Source organism: Saccopteryx bilineata, chromosome 4 (assembly GCF_036850765.1).
Source record: "Saccopteryx bilineata isolate mSacBil1 chromosome 4, mSacBil1_pri_phased_curated, whole genome shotgun sequence".
NCBI lineage: Eukaryota > Metazoa > Chordata > Mammalia > Chiroptera > Emballonuridae > Saccopteryx > Saccopteryx bilineata.
The window spans coordinates 146,106,524-146,121,810 of NC_089493.1; the positions used below are offsets into that span (position 1 = coordinate 146,106,524).

Consider the following 15,287-nt stretch of genomic DNA (forward strand, 5'->3'; position numbering starts at 1 on the left):
TTAGAAAGATAAAAATTACCAGAATAGACTCAAGAATAAATAATCTGAATAGACCTATATGTAGCAAGAAATTTAATTACTAATTAAAAATCACTCCACAAAAAAAATTCCTGACCTAGATGGTGTCCTTGGAGAACCTATCAAACATTTAAGGGAGTAATACTGATTCTTCCCAAGAAGGATTCATTCAGAAAACAGAAGGATTCATTCATTCATTGTTAAGAACACATCCCAATGTGTTCTATGAAGCCAGCTTTACTCTGCTATCAAAGCTAAAGATATAATAAGAAAACTACAGACCAGTAGGAACAAAAGTGATGAGTACAGGGACAAAAGTATTGGCAAATCAAATCCACAAACATACATAATGAATTTTACATGACCAAGTGGGATTTATCCTAGATATAAACAGTGAATTTAACATGCAAATGTCAATCAATATAATAAACCATATTAATTGAATACAGAACAGAAACCACATGATCATCTCAACAGATGCATAAAAAGCATTTGAAAAACCCAATGTTCATTCTTTATAAAATTTTCAACACACTAGGGATAAAATGGAACTTCCTCATCCTAATAAAGGGCATCTGTGAAAACCCACAGCTATCATGTACTTAATGTTAAAAGGCTGAATGCTTTCCCCCAATGATCAAGAACAAGACAAGGATGTCTGCTCTTGCCACTTCTGTTCAACATTGTACGGGAGGTTCTAGACAGTGCAACAAGACAACAAAAATGAAAAGATATCCAGCATACTGAAAAAAAAAAAAAAAGATAAAGCAGTCTTTATCCATGGAAGACATGATCTTGTATTTTGAAAATTCCATGGGATCCATATACACACAAAACCGGAACGAGAACTAATCAATGGGTTTTAGGAAGGGCACAAGACACAAGTTCAATATACACAACACCAATTGTCCAATTGTATTTTTATATGCTTGCACGGAACAATTTGAAAATGAAAGTAAGAAAATATTTACATTCAAAATAAGACCAAAAAGAAAAAGATACTTAGGAATTAATTTAAGAAAAAAATAAAACTTGTATACGATAAACTACAAAACAATGCAAAACAAATGAAGACTATCTAAATGTGGGAGTCCATGTTCATGGATTAGAAGATTCAGTATTTTTTACTGGCAAACCGAATACAACAACATATTAAAAAAATAATACATCATGATCAAGTGGGATTCATCCCAGAATCTCAAGGATGGTTCAACATACGCAAAACGGTTAACGTAATACACCATATCAACAAAACAAAGAACAAAAACCACATGATCTTATCAATAGATGCAGAAAAGGCTTTTGATAAAATACAACACAATTTTATGTTTAAGACTCTCAACAAAATGGGTATAGAAGGAAAATATCTCAACATGATAAAGGCCATATATGATAAACCATCAGCCAACATCATATTAAACGGCATAAAACTGAGGACTTTTTACCTTAAATCAGGAACAAAACAGGGTTGTCCACTCTCTCCACTCTTATTTAACGTGGTGCTAGAAGTTCTGGCCAGAGCAATCAGACAAGACAAAGAAATAAAAGGCATTCATATTGGAAAAGAAGAAGTAAAGGTATCACTTTTTGCTGATGATATGATCCTATACATCGAAAACCCGAAGGACTCCACAAAAAGATTATTAGAAACAATAAACCAATACAGTAAGGTCGCAGGATACAAAATTAACATACAAAAGTCCATAGCCTTTCTATATGCCAACAATGAAATATTAGAAAACGAACTCAAAAAAATAATCCCCTTCACGATTGCAACAAAAAAAATAAAATACCTAGGAATAAACATAACAAAGAATGTAAAGGACCTTTATAATGAAAATTACAAAGCATTGTTAAGGGAAATTGAAAAAGATACAATGAGATGGAAAAATATTCCTTGTTCTTGGATAGGAAGAATAAATATAATTAAAATGGCCATATTACCCAAAGCAATATACAAATTTAATGCAATTCCCATCAAAATCTCTATGAGATTTTTTAAAGAAATGGAACAAAAAATCATCAGATTTATATGGAACTATAAAAAACCCCGAATAGCCAAAACAATCCTAAGGAAAAAGAATGAAGCTGGGGGCATTACAATACCTGACTTTAAACTATATTATAGGGCCACGATAATCAAAACAGCATGGTATTGGCAGAAAAATAGACACTCAGACCAATGGAACAGAATAGAAAGCCCAGAAATAAAACCACATATATATGGTCAAATAATCTTTGATAAAGGGGCCAACAACACACAATGGAGAAAAGAAAGCCTCTTCAACAAATGGTGTTGGGAAAACTGGAAAGCCACATGCAAAAGAATGAAACTTGACTACAGCCTGTCCCCGTGTACTAAAATTAATTCAAAATGGATCAAAGACATAAATATAAGACCTGAAACAATAAAGTACATAGAAGAAGACATAGGTACTAAAATCATGGACCTGGGTTTTAAAGAACATTTTATGAACTTGACTCCAATGGCAAGAGAAGTGAAGGCAAAGATAAATGAATGGGACTACATCAGAATAAAAAGTTTTTGCTCAGCAAGAGAAACTGATATCAAAATAAACAGACAGCCAACTAAATGGGAAATGATATTTTCAAACAACAGCTCAGATAAAGGCCTAATATCCAAAATTTACAAAGAACTCATAAAACTCAACAACAAACAAACAATCCAATAAAAAAATGGGAAGAGGACATGAACAGACACTTCTCCCAGGAAGAGATACAAATGGCCAACAGATATATGAAAAGATGCTCAGCTTCATTAGTTATTAGAGAAATGCAAATCAAAACTACAATGAGATACCACCTCACCCCTGTTAGATCAACAAGACGGGTAATAGCAAATGTTGGAGAGGCTGTGGAGAAAAAGGAACCCTCATTCACTGTTGGTGGGACTGTAAAGTAGTACAACCATTATGGAGGAAAGTATGGTGGTTCCTCAAAAAACTGCAAACAGAACTACCTTATGACCCAGCAATCCCTCTACTGGGTATATACCCCAAAAACTCAGAAACATTGATACGTAAAGACACATGTAGCCCCATGTTCATTGCAGCACTGTTCACAGTGGCCAAGACATGGAAACAACCAAAAAACCCTTCAATAGAAGACTGGATAAAGAAGATGTGGCACATATACACTATGGAATACTACTCAGCCATAAGAAATGATGACATCAGATCATTTACAGCAAAATGGTGGGATCTTGATAACATTATAAGGAGTGAAATAAGTAAATCAGAAAAAAACAAGAACTACATGATTCCATACATTGGTGGAACATAAAAACGAGACTAAGAGACATGGACAAGAGTGTGGTGGTTACCAGGGGTGGGGGGAGGGAGGACATGGGAGGGAGGGAGGGAGAGAATTAGGGGGAGGGGGAGGGGCACAGAGAACTAGATAGAGGGTGGCGGAGGACAATCTGACTTTGGGCGAGGGGTATGCAACATAATTTAATGACAAAATAATCTAGATATGTTTTCTTTGAATATATGTACCCTGATTTATTAATGTCATCCCATTACCATTAATAAAAATTTATTAAAAAAAAAAGAAAGTAAAAAATTAAAAAAAAAAAAAAAAAAAAAAGAAGATTCAGTATTTTTATAATGGCAATTCTTCCCAAATTGACCTATAGATTCAATACATCAGGATTCTGGGGCAAAAATTAACAAACACCCTAACATTTACATGAAAATACAAAAGAACTGGAATAGCTTAAGTAATTTTGAAAACGAATAAATTTGGAGGATTGTCAGTGGTCACTCTATATAAGCAGTATGTGTGTGGGAGTCACCCAAAATTTGACTTGGATGTTCAAGCTGATGATGCCACATGCACAAAAGAATTTATTACAAAATTGAAGTTTCTGGGGACAGTAAGGCCTTATAGTATCTGATTTCAAAGTTTACATAAAAATGAATTACTGCAATGAAGCCATTGTGGTACTAGTGCAGTGGTCGGCAAACTCATCAGTCAACAGAGCCAAATATCAACAGTACAATGATTAAAATTTCTTTTGAGAGCCAAATTTTTTCATCTTAAACTATATAGGTAGGTACATTCCTTATCGAGGTAGAGCCCGCACGTGGTATTTTGTGGAAGATCCACACTCAAGGGGCCAAAGAGCTGCATGTGGCTCGCTAGTGCGGTTTGCCTACCACTGTAGTAGTGCAAAGAGAACATACATGTCAGTGGAAGAAAACTGAAACCAGAAATAAACCCTTACATTAGTGGTCAACAGGTTTTTCACAAACATGATGAGTCAGTTCAATAGGGGAAAAGGTAGGTAGTCTTTTCAACAACTGGATAGCCAAAGGGCAAGAAAATGAGCCTGACCTGTGGTGGTGCAGTGGGATAAAGTGTCGACCTGGAACACTGAGGTTGCCGGTTCGAAACCTTGGGCTTGCCTGGTAAAGGCACATATGGGAGTTGATGCTTCCTCCCCTTTCTCTCTCTCTCTCTCTCTCTCTCTCTCTCTCTCTCTGTCTCTCTCTCTCCCCCTTCTCTAAAAATCAATAAATAAAAATAAGTAAATAAAAAATAGAAAAATACCCCCCCCCAAAAAAAAGAAAATGAAATCTGTTCCTTACCTCCACACACAAAAATTAGTTTAAAAGGGCCCATAGGCCCTGACCAGTTTTGGCTCAGTGGTAGAACACTGGCCTGGTGTGTGGAAGTCCCGGGTTCAGTTCCCGGCCAGGGCACACAGGAGAAGCGCCCATCTGCTTCTCCATCCTTACCCCTTTCTTTCCTCTCTATATCTCTCTTCCCCTCCTGCAGCCAATTGGAGCAGAGTTGGCCCAGGCATTGAGGATGGCTCCATGGCCTCCACCTCAAGCACTAGAATGGCTCCAGTTGCAAAGGAGCAACGCCCCAGATGGCCAGAGCATCATCCCTTAGTGGGCATGCCTGGTGGATCCTGGTCGGGCACGTGTAGAAGTCTGTCTGTCTGCTGCCCCCCACTTCTCACTTTGGAAAAATACAAAAATAAAGAAATAAATAAATGGCCCATAAACTTACACTGAATATAAAATATCCCATAAGAAAACATCAAAAAAAAAATTTCATGATGTAGAGGTAAGGCTACATTCTTAGATATGACCAGAAACACAATATCCATAAAAGAATAAATTTTTAATAAACTGACCATTATCAAAATTAAAAAGTTTTCTTCAAAAGACTCCATGAAGAAAATCAAGACTATAGACAGAAGAAAATATTTGCAAGTCATGTATCTGATTAAGGATCTTTACCTAGAATGTACAAAGACTCTTTCAACCCAGTAAGAAGACAACCAACATAACTAAAGAATAAAAATGGTAAAAGGTTTAAATTGACATTTCTCCCAAAAAGATAAGTGAGTAACCAATAAGCACACAAAAGCTCCTCAACATCATTAGTCATTATGAGCATATAGAATAAAACCACAAGGAGATTCCACCTGACCCCCGCTGGAAAGGCTCTAATCAAAGACAGCCAATACAAGTGTAGGTGAGTATATAGAAAACAGTTTTACACACTCCTCAGGGAATGTAAATAGTACTGCAATTTTGGAGAACAGTTTGCAACTACTATGTAAAAAGTTAAACAGAAACTTGCCACATAACTCAGCACATCCTTTCCTAGGAATCTAAGGAAAAAAAACATATGTCCTCACAAAGAACGTACATGAGTGTTCACAGCAGGATTACTCATAAAAGACAAAACTTGGAAACAATCCAAATGTCCATCAACTTACAAAAACAAAATGCTGTATATCCACATGATGGACTAGCATTCAGCCATATAAGAACAATCATATAAGTCAATGTGCTACAGCATGATGACTCTCAACAACATTATCCTGAGCGAAACAAGCCAAGTGCAGAACATTACATGTTGTATGATGGCATTGAGATAAGTTATTTAAAAAGGGTCAATTTTCAAGGTGACTAGTGGTTTACCAATGACTGGATGTGAGTGAGGATTAACTACACTCAAAGAAACTTTTTTGGATAAAAAAGTTGCTCTAAAATCAAATTGTAATGATGGTTGAAAAAATACAATTTGCTAAAAATCATGCAACTGCATATTTACAATAGATGAATTCTATATTATGTAAATTATACCTCATTTAAGGTGGTTTTTTAAAAATTAATATTACCTAGCATCTTCAATTATAATTTTCCAATGCTTTTCAAAATACTAATGAAAAAGTGAAAAACTGTTCTGAATTTATCAATATACATAGGATGACTATATAACTGATCATCTAAACATGAACAGTCTAAGTCTAAGACATGAAAGCAGTTCTAATGACTACATGGGGCCACAGGAGTAAGTCAAGACTGTTGCTGGCAAACCAAAACATTTGGACACTTTTAGTAGGTTTCAAATTCAAATTTTAATGCCTTCATCTAGATTTGTTCAGCACAGAATAAAATTATGCAATTGACCTAGTCTTCATTATAAGCCAGTCTTGCAATGATTCAGAGGTGATGAAGCACGGTTTCTCCAGCATCACAACTGCTTCATTTAAGCTGTGTGTGTGACCACATAGAACACCAGCCCCATCACTGAGAGGACTGTGCTTCCTCATTCTTTCCATTTAATACACAGGTAAGCAGGAAATGGCTAGACCAAACAGACCACTTTTATATTCTTAAATTATGCTAATTTATCCAAATCTCTACAATATTAAAATTCAAGTCTTACCTTTACAAGTAAAAATGCTAACATTTCAGTTTCTGGCACCTCTAATTTCTTTCTCACTTATTTTCATTTGTTCCTTGGACAGTTATGAGGTTACTATGTGCCAGGCACTGTACTAGGTGCAGAAGAAGAAAGACATGAGAAGGTGAGACAGGCCCTGATGCCCTCCTTCTTCTCCAGGGGCCGATGAGAGCTGTGTTAGGACCAGAGAGGCTTACAACCTGTGCCTCTGTAACCTGTTTAATATTTATCACTGGCCTAATGAGAAAACATAAGAGTAGAGTCTTCTTTTCAAGGCATATAATTCAAATAAGAGTTTTAATAATTTTAATGAAAGTTTTCATTCTTTCTTAAACTGAACATTCAATGAAAATAATATGATATAATATACAATATAATACAATAAAGTCAGCCATTCTGAGCATTCCTTCTCCAGCCACTACTAATCTGCATTTTGCCTTAGAGCAGCTCCTCAGCTGAACACGTGAAGTATTTGTTGTGGAAGTATTTGCTCCTTTAGCATCAAAAGTCAAAGAAATGGTAATATTTCCTACTACCACTAGGTGGTAGTAGAAGTCACAGGCAGGAAGCCCATGGACTGACTGTTGAAGAAGGCCTGAGAAGTATTCCTCACGTGATTATCCCACTGCTCTGAAAAATTTCTTAAGTCTTTTATTTATTCATTTTTAGAACGAGAGGTAGGAGAGAGAGAAGGTTGAGGAGCAGGAAGCATCAACTCCCATATGTGCCTTGACCAGGCAAGCTCATGGTTTCAAATGGGCGACTTCAGCATTCCAGGTCGACGCTTTATCCACTGCGTCACCACATGCCAGGCCAGTTTCTAACCAAGAAAACACATTAGTGCTGAGAAATTTTATTATCTTAGAAAAATAAAATTTATAAAAAGCTTTAACTACAGTGCAAAATTCCTGTTTTTTAAAGGAACGAGTCCTACGACATACAAAAATCTCAATAAAATAGTCCTTATAATGAGGTAATAGTTTCTACAGGCTGAGAAATAGCTTTCCTGATAATTCATATATTTATGTTATCTGACTATATATTTCATTCTGCTTTTAGATCCAACACCAACAGTCCAGAATACCAAGTTCCTCCTAGTTCCCCTAATACCTTACATCTCATTGCTATTCCTTTGGTCTTTGGCAGGCCCTTTCTGCCTGCAGCCTGTTTGCTAGAGAGAGAGAGAGAGAGAGAGAGTGTGTGTGTGTGTGTGTGTGTGTGTATGCGCACACGCACATGTGTGTGTATAAAATATTTACTAATCATCATGCCAGGAATAAAATAATGCAGTCTCTAACTCTACTTTACATCGCAGTGATAGAAACAGGCCCAGTCACTGCTGCTGACAGTGCAGGCGATGCCAGTGATAGAGTTGTGGGACAGATCCCACACACAGGCACAAGACAAGGATATGCTGCCCACGACTGCCAGGAGCCAGGGGTGGCTGAGAGTGGGTAGAAGCCTTCTGAGCGTGTGAGTGGAGACTAGGAAGGCAGAGATGCAGTGTTAAGGAGAGAGAAAAGCAAGAAGCCAGTGGCTTGAGAGGGCTTGCACTCAGCATTTCCAAGAAAGCAGAGAACCGAATACATATAAAGTACCAAGTGGAGGGGCGGGGCAATGCATAAGGGTGATCACAGAGTGCGTTCTGCCAGTGTAGATTCAGGACTTTCTTTTTTTTTTTTAATAATTTTATTTTTTTAAAGGGGTGGCATCAATAAATCAGGATACATATATTCAAAGATAACATGTCCAGGTTATCTTGTCGTTCAATTATGTTGCATACCCATCACCCAAAGTCAGATTGTCCTCTGTCACCTTCTATCTAGTTTTCTTTGTGCCCCTCCCCCTCCCCCTTTCCCTCTCCCTGTTCCCCCTCCCCCCGTAACCACCACACTCTTATCAATGTCTCTTAGTCTCACTTTTATGTCCCACCTACGTATGGAATAATGCAGTTCCTGGTTTTTTTCTGATTTACTTATTTCACTTCGTATCATGTTATCAAGATCCCACCATTTTGCTGTAAAGGACTTTCTTAATTCTTGTTGCCACTGAAGGCTTTTGGGCAGGGCAATAATGTGGTCAATTTTTAATTTTTTTTTTTTATAAATAAATTTTTATTTTAATGGGGTGACATCAATAAATCAGGGTACATACATTCAAAGAAAACATTTCCAGGTTATCTTGTCATTTAGTTCTGTTGCATACCCATCACCCGAAGAGAGATCGTCCTCCGCCACCCTCCATCCAGTTCTCTCTGTACCCCTCCCCCTCTCCCTCTCCCTCCTCCCCTCCCCCCCACCCCCCATAGCCACCACACTCCTGTTCATGCCTCTTAGTCTCGCTTTTATGTCCCACCAATGTATGGAATCCTGCAGTTCCTGTTTTTTTCTGATTCGCTTATTTCACCCCGCACAATGCTACCAAGACTCCACCATTCCGCTATAAGTGATCCGATGTCACCCTTTCTCCTAGCTGAATAATATACCATGGTGTATATGTGCCCCATCTTCTTCATCCAGTCCTCTATTTTTTTTTACAGTGATTAACAGCCTTTAAGCAAACTCTTGGCCAATACAGCAAGAATCCATGAATGAGTAGTGTCCTTAACATGTTCCCCAAGTCCAAGTTGGCCCCATCACCATGCCAAATCCCTGAAAAATGCGACCCAACCACAGTTCAGTCTGTTAGGAGCTGTCACAGGGAGCAGGAGTCCAGGAAAGTTCCCCACAGGAAAAGTCCGCATGGCACTGGAATTGTTGTCACCATTCTATACTTTGCAGCTCATGTCCAAGTCCCAATGACCGCTGCTTCTAGCTGGTAATGATTAATACTAAAAGGCTGTGCATTTATTAGCTATGAGCATGGACTCCAGCACTAGAGCCAGGGTTCAAATTCTAGCTCCCCCTCTTACTCTTTTCATGATGTGGGACAAATCACTTTACCACATGGTGCCTCCCTTCCTCATCTCTAAAATAGGAATAATGAATGAGACATTTACATCAGAGTGGGTGTGAGATTGTTATATTTGACACTGCTCTCTGGTGGCAGATTGTGAGAAGGCAACTACGGGGGGGAGACAGGCTATTGCAGAAACAGAAGAAATGCTGAATTCAAGTTCAAGATCAAATTAAGTGGTACTTATAATTTCACTTGCATGTGGAATCTGATGAATAAAGTGAACTGTAATGAGAAAAACAGCAAGACTCATAGAGAGCAGGATGAAACCTGTATGGGGGTGCTGGGGGCTGGAGTAAGAAAAGGGGAACAAAGAGAATCACTCATGGACGCGGACAACAGTGTGGTGGTGATTGCCAGGTGGGGACGAAGGGCAGAGTGGGAGGAAGTGGAGGAGGATATGGGGGTTAAATGGTGATGGAAGGAAGCTTGACCTGTGTTGGTGAAAACAAAATACTGTGTACAGATGATGTGTTGAGGGTTGTACACCTGACACCTGAATAATTTTGTCAACCAGTGCCACCTCAATAGATTCAATGAAAGTAAAAACAGAAATTAAGTGTAGAATGTGAAGGTTATAAAGGAAGCAGAAAAAGGAGGATCAAACGGCTCAGTTAATGATTGTATGTGAGCCAAGAAAGGGGTGGATCCCAGTAAGGCTCTGGTTTCTGACTTGGGAAATTGGGTAGACAGTGCTTCCATTCTTAGACATAGGAGATCTGGGGAGCATCAGTTTAGGGGTGACAGGTCATAAAGAGAGCACCGAGACCCCTGTGCTTCCCGGCCTGACTTCTAAGATGCAGGTCACAAGCCGCAGTGTCTCTGGCCCTGTTGCATTTATTGTTCTATCTCTGAGTCTCACCACTGCTCACATATCAAGACCACAACTTAGCTATTTTCATATCCGAAATGCCAGATATGTTAAATGTTTGCTAAGTGTTTTGAGAAGTAGAGGGATGGAAGGAGGAGAAAGACAGGGAAAATCAAGCTTTTGAATAATAGACAAAAATACAAATGATAGTGAACTTATTTTACCTGCTTCAGATTCAGGAGGAGAATAAAACTGACCATCAGAAAGACCCCCAGGTATCAGTGCTGCCCTCTCCGAAGCATCCTGAACTATCCGGAGTCCTGGAAGAGAAAAAATTCAGGTGCTGGAAATAATGTCTCTGCTCTGGTAGCTTCTTGGCAACATTAACCACAATAAAATGATTTTAATGTTACATTTTTAGAAAAAATCTTAGCAAGAAGAGATACTTTGAAAATATTTAAACTAAAAAAATCATATTAATAAACTATGAACCTGTATTTAAGAAGAGATTCCAATTAGTTTAAAAAGCTACCTCCTGTCACTCACATAATTCTCTGACTCAGTATTGACAGCATCTTCCCTTGAGAGTAACTTCCTCCCTATGAAAACCAACATCAAAACCAAAAGAGAAGACAAAACAAAAACCTGGTCGGTTCATACAAATGGTTGTGGTCTGCAGTCTGTATTTGGTTGGAGAAATGCCAATGTAAAGCATAATAAATGGTTAGGCTTTGAAAAATATATAAAGAATAATTAGATGGTGAGGAAGTCTTTATCCAGTAAAAAGAATCTCTGAAATGAAGGGTATTAAAAACACAGACACGAGATGAAAAGGAAGCATGATGTAGACACCTGAGGAGAGAGGTCACCAGAAATGAGTGTTCTCCTGAGTAAACCTGAGCTAATGAGAAAAGGTCGAGCCACAACCGGCCAAACAGCAGGTACCAGGTATGTGTATGAAACAAGCTGCAGACAGTGAAAAGAAATGCCGCTGTCAAATTTCCCATTCACTGTGTGTTCTGCTTTATTAATTACTTTGAATTTGGTTTAATCACATTAATAGTTCTTTCAATAAAATTCCATTTGATCTTTATATTTTAAAAAACGACTTCCATGAACCTTCTTTGTCCCTTCTCCACAATATGTTTTCATTTAGGGAAAAGGAGGCACAGGATAGGTACAGTTTGGTCTGATTAATGTGTTTTAAAATCTACTCTTGAATAATTCTTTCCTTATAGATTTCTTCCCTGTAAATGAGACTTTCCAAAAGAAAACCATTTGCACAGTTATTTTCTTCTGCTGTTCCCTGAGGTTATAATCATGTTTAGCATTGCATAAGACATGAGACTGTTTTTCCTCTTAGGCAGGGCAAACAGTTAGATGACTGACAGAACATAAACACAGCATGTCTGAAATCTGTCTCAGTCTCTGAGTTGAGCTTTGAAAAGATCACCTCCGAGAGGGAGAGTGGAGTGTGTGCACTTCGTCTAAAGCCATCATTTAGAAAAGAATTCCAACCCAGTAATTAATCATAGTCCTCAATGAATCTCTTGGCCTTCCTAGTCAACATCCAATGATGCTCAAAGCCACACAGGGAGATAACAACAGCTCTGGTAGAACTCATGATTTCACAATGCCAGCTATCACTCAGCTACTCAGAGGAGACTGGGGCAGCCTGATGGCTGAGCATTTCCCTGGCTTGCCGTCTTCCTCCTCCGGAACTCCATCTTCATCACTGACCTACCAGCAGTTACACTCTGGGCGCTGCTCTAATTATGGCCCATTCAAAGCCACTAGCTCTATCAGGAGCCATGTGAAACTGTGAAGAAGCACTGAATTTTAGAGTTGCTCACTCAGTTAACCTAAAATTGTTCTATGTTTCTCTGTCCCGAAACAACAGTTCTGTTTAGATGCACAAATGTCTAGTGTCCTAAGAGCCTTACTGATAGGAAGGAAAGGTTAACCTGTCTGGGGAGAAAGAGGCATTGGCTATTTTTGTTGTTGGATGTCTTTTTCACCAGTGTTCACACAGCTGGAGGAGCCACATCTGTCACTATGCTTTCATCCATTCCTCTTGCATTTTTCAAAAACTGAACTTTATTGGGTTGATAGCAGTTAATAAAATTTTATCACCCAACCCTGCTTGTGATTTCTGCTATACCCACTAAAGAAAGGCAACACCATGACCTGCCTGATTCCACTTCACCCCTCAGCTCCACTCAAACGTTTCAGAGCTCCACAGCTCCACACCAAGCCCCACTCCACACCAAGCCAGCCCAGGAGGCCAGCTGAGAGAAACGTACTGTTTTCTTCTTCTGCCTCTTGAGGTAACACTTTGAAATCCAAGAACCATGTCTCGATCCAGGCGAGGATAAATGAAATGATGGGCAGCACATATCCGAAAGCCCCTTGAGAGAAAAGCTGTAAGAACAGATGCTATCAGCTGAGGGAATCTCTCAATGGAGAACGAGGCTCTGTCATTAGAGATGGCATTATTAGAAAAAGTGGTAGGCAGTACCTTTGAGAGGATCACTTTTGCTAGTAAAAAGGCACTGGTCACTGCTGTCGTCAACTGAAAGACAAATAATTTGGTGCCATTCAAATTAGACATTGTACACTGTAGAGGCACTTCCTCATACCAGAGGCCCACATGAGCCAGAAGCACACAATGCCTGAAAACGCTGTGCTCGGCTGGCCTGGCTCCTTCCTACATCATTCTATCTCTACCCTACTTCCACACTGGGGCAGTGGGCATCTATGTGGCACCCAAGCCCTGACTGCCTCATGTGGCATTTTTTCTCCCACATTTTTGCAGGCTGGTGTGTGGGGGAAACTAAGTTTTATCCAAAGACACTATCACCACAGAAGAAGAGACCGTGAAATACAGAGGCAGGGCTCCCCCTTAGGGGTTGGGATTACCCCCAAGGACTGGCCCTCATCACTCCATCCTCCAACTAAGATTTGTAGCGATATGAAACCACAGAATGGAGGTGGGACATCAGGTGTCATGTTCAGTAAGTATTAACAAAGTAGCAGAGTCAGTATTTGTTAGGAGACAGACACACACCTACCCAGAATAAACCACTGGCAGAGGAAGCAGTATGCACTCTGACACTCATTAACTTTATAGGCTGAAATAAATGCTCTTTAGGTGCCAGCTGGCTTCTCCCAGCTGCCTTGACCCTCTCTGCAAATGTTTTTAAAAATAAAAATCAGAAACAATAAAATGAATGTGCTAAATCTGACCTGCCCTTTTGATAATTTACAATCAGATATTGAAGATACTTTCTTAAAACTCCCATTGAATGTCAACCACTTTTCTGAAAGAAACATTGAGACAGATGGATTGACAAAATTGATGCATATTATACAGACTCAAATTAGGGACTATTGTAGAAAATTTGGGACAATCATGACAGCTCTGTGATACTGGCAAAAGCAGATTCAAGGCCAGAAATCAAGTCTGGCTAAAACTGTTAGCCCATATCCATGAAACGTAGGCTTGTGGCTCAACTGATGGGCTGTTGATTCTGTGGATGCTCAGAGGAGATGCCTAGGCAGAGATGGCCCCTGGGAGGCTCTATCCTCCGTCTACTGCTGGATAAGCCCTTGCCAACCACACACAGACCAAGCTCTCACACTCAGAGGTAGGACCATGGGTTATTCCTAAGCAGTATTCCCCTCATGCACCTGCCAGAGTGGAACTCTCAAAAAGGTGCATGTTCAGAAGTCTCTGGAAATGGCAAAAACAATTCAGGGAGAAGTGCTTATAATTCTTCTCCCAATCAATAATTTTTTAGTGAGGGTGAATAGCATGTGCCAAATGTCTATGCCAGATGCAAGGGAACTGAAATGAGTGAAAAGGCCACTGTCTTTAAGAAGCCTAAAGGCAAATATAAAATGGGACAGAAGAGTTTTTTCCTTTAAGATTGGAGGAAGGGGAATAAAACAGGGAGGAAGACAATAATCAAAATAAGCAGGGAACAAGTCATGAAAAGTCACCAAGCAGTTTCGACCAACAGGAAATTGTCTAGCTCTCTTTGTGACAGAGGTACTGATCTTCTCTGACTGTAAAAGAAGGTGAGGGTGGGCTGATGCTTGGCCAATAATACTGCTGGGCCTCTAGACTTCTCACTTGGCTCAATATCCAGACAGGAAAAGCGAGTTAGTCACAACCACCGAAAAGCAACCCTGTAGTGTTAAACCTGTTGAAGTGTGGAAGAAAGGGGATTCAGAACAGCTAGCAGGATTCCAGCCAGATGAGCAGCACCTCTTCTCCCAGCGCAGGCCCACAGTGCACAGCCCACAGCTGCCGGCACTGGAGGAGACAACCCCTCCGCCAGGTGTACTCACCGCGATTGCCCACCAATGGCGCAGTCTGCAGACGGCATAGGCGAGTATTAACACTTTGAATCGGAAAACTGCCAAAAGCTGTATTAAAATAAACAAGTTTTTAAAATATATATACAAAAAGAAGTAGTACAGTTTTATGAAGAGTTCATTCACCAAAGTGCCTTCATTACTCAGCTTTAGCTAAAGACAGGCACAAACCGGTATGGGTCTATAGACCAGCATTTGAGATTTCTGCTGTAAAATTTACGTAATATCACCCAAATTAGGATTCAAATCAACTTCTCATCCTCACCAAAAGAACATACAATTAAATATTTGTTTTCCCTTTCTATTTGAGTCCACATATACGTCTGATAAACTTTTAAGATTGGAAAAAGTTTTATGAAAACTTCAGGCACAAATGCTCACTTTTGGA

The 15,287-nt window shown here is 39.3% G+C and overlaps 1 protein-coding gene across 4 annotated transcripts in view; it reads right to left on the reverse strand.

The window, feature by feature from the left end:
• STARD3NL (STARD3 N-terminal like) overlaps positions 1 to 15,287 on the reverse strand; it is a 64,772-nt gene that overhangs the window by 10,398 nt on the left and 39,087 nt on the right. For all 4 annotated transcript variants that reach the window (XM_066272151.1, XM_066272152.1, XM_066272153.1 and 1 more), the window contains exons 4-7: positions 14,873 to 14,950; positions 13,038 to 13,091; positions 12,823 to 12,940; positions 10,744 to 10,839 (exon numbers count right to left, since the gene is read on the reverse strand). In XM_066272151.1, the coding sequence (XP_066128248.1) occupies positions 10,744 to 10,839; positions 12,823 to 12,940; positions 13,038 to 13,091; positions 14,873 to 14,950 (346 nt within the window). The remainder of the gene's footprint in view (positions 1 to 10,743; positions 10,840 to 12,822; positions 12,941 to 13,037; positions 13,092 to 14,872; positions 14,951 to 15,287) is intronic.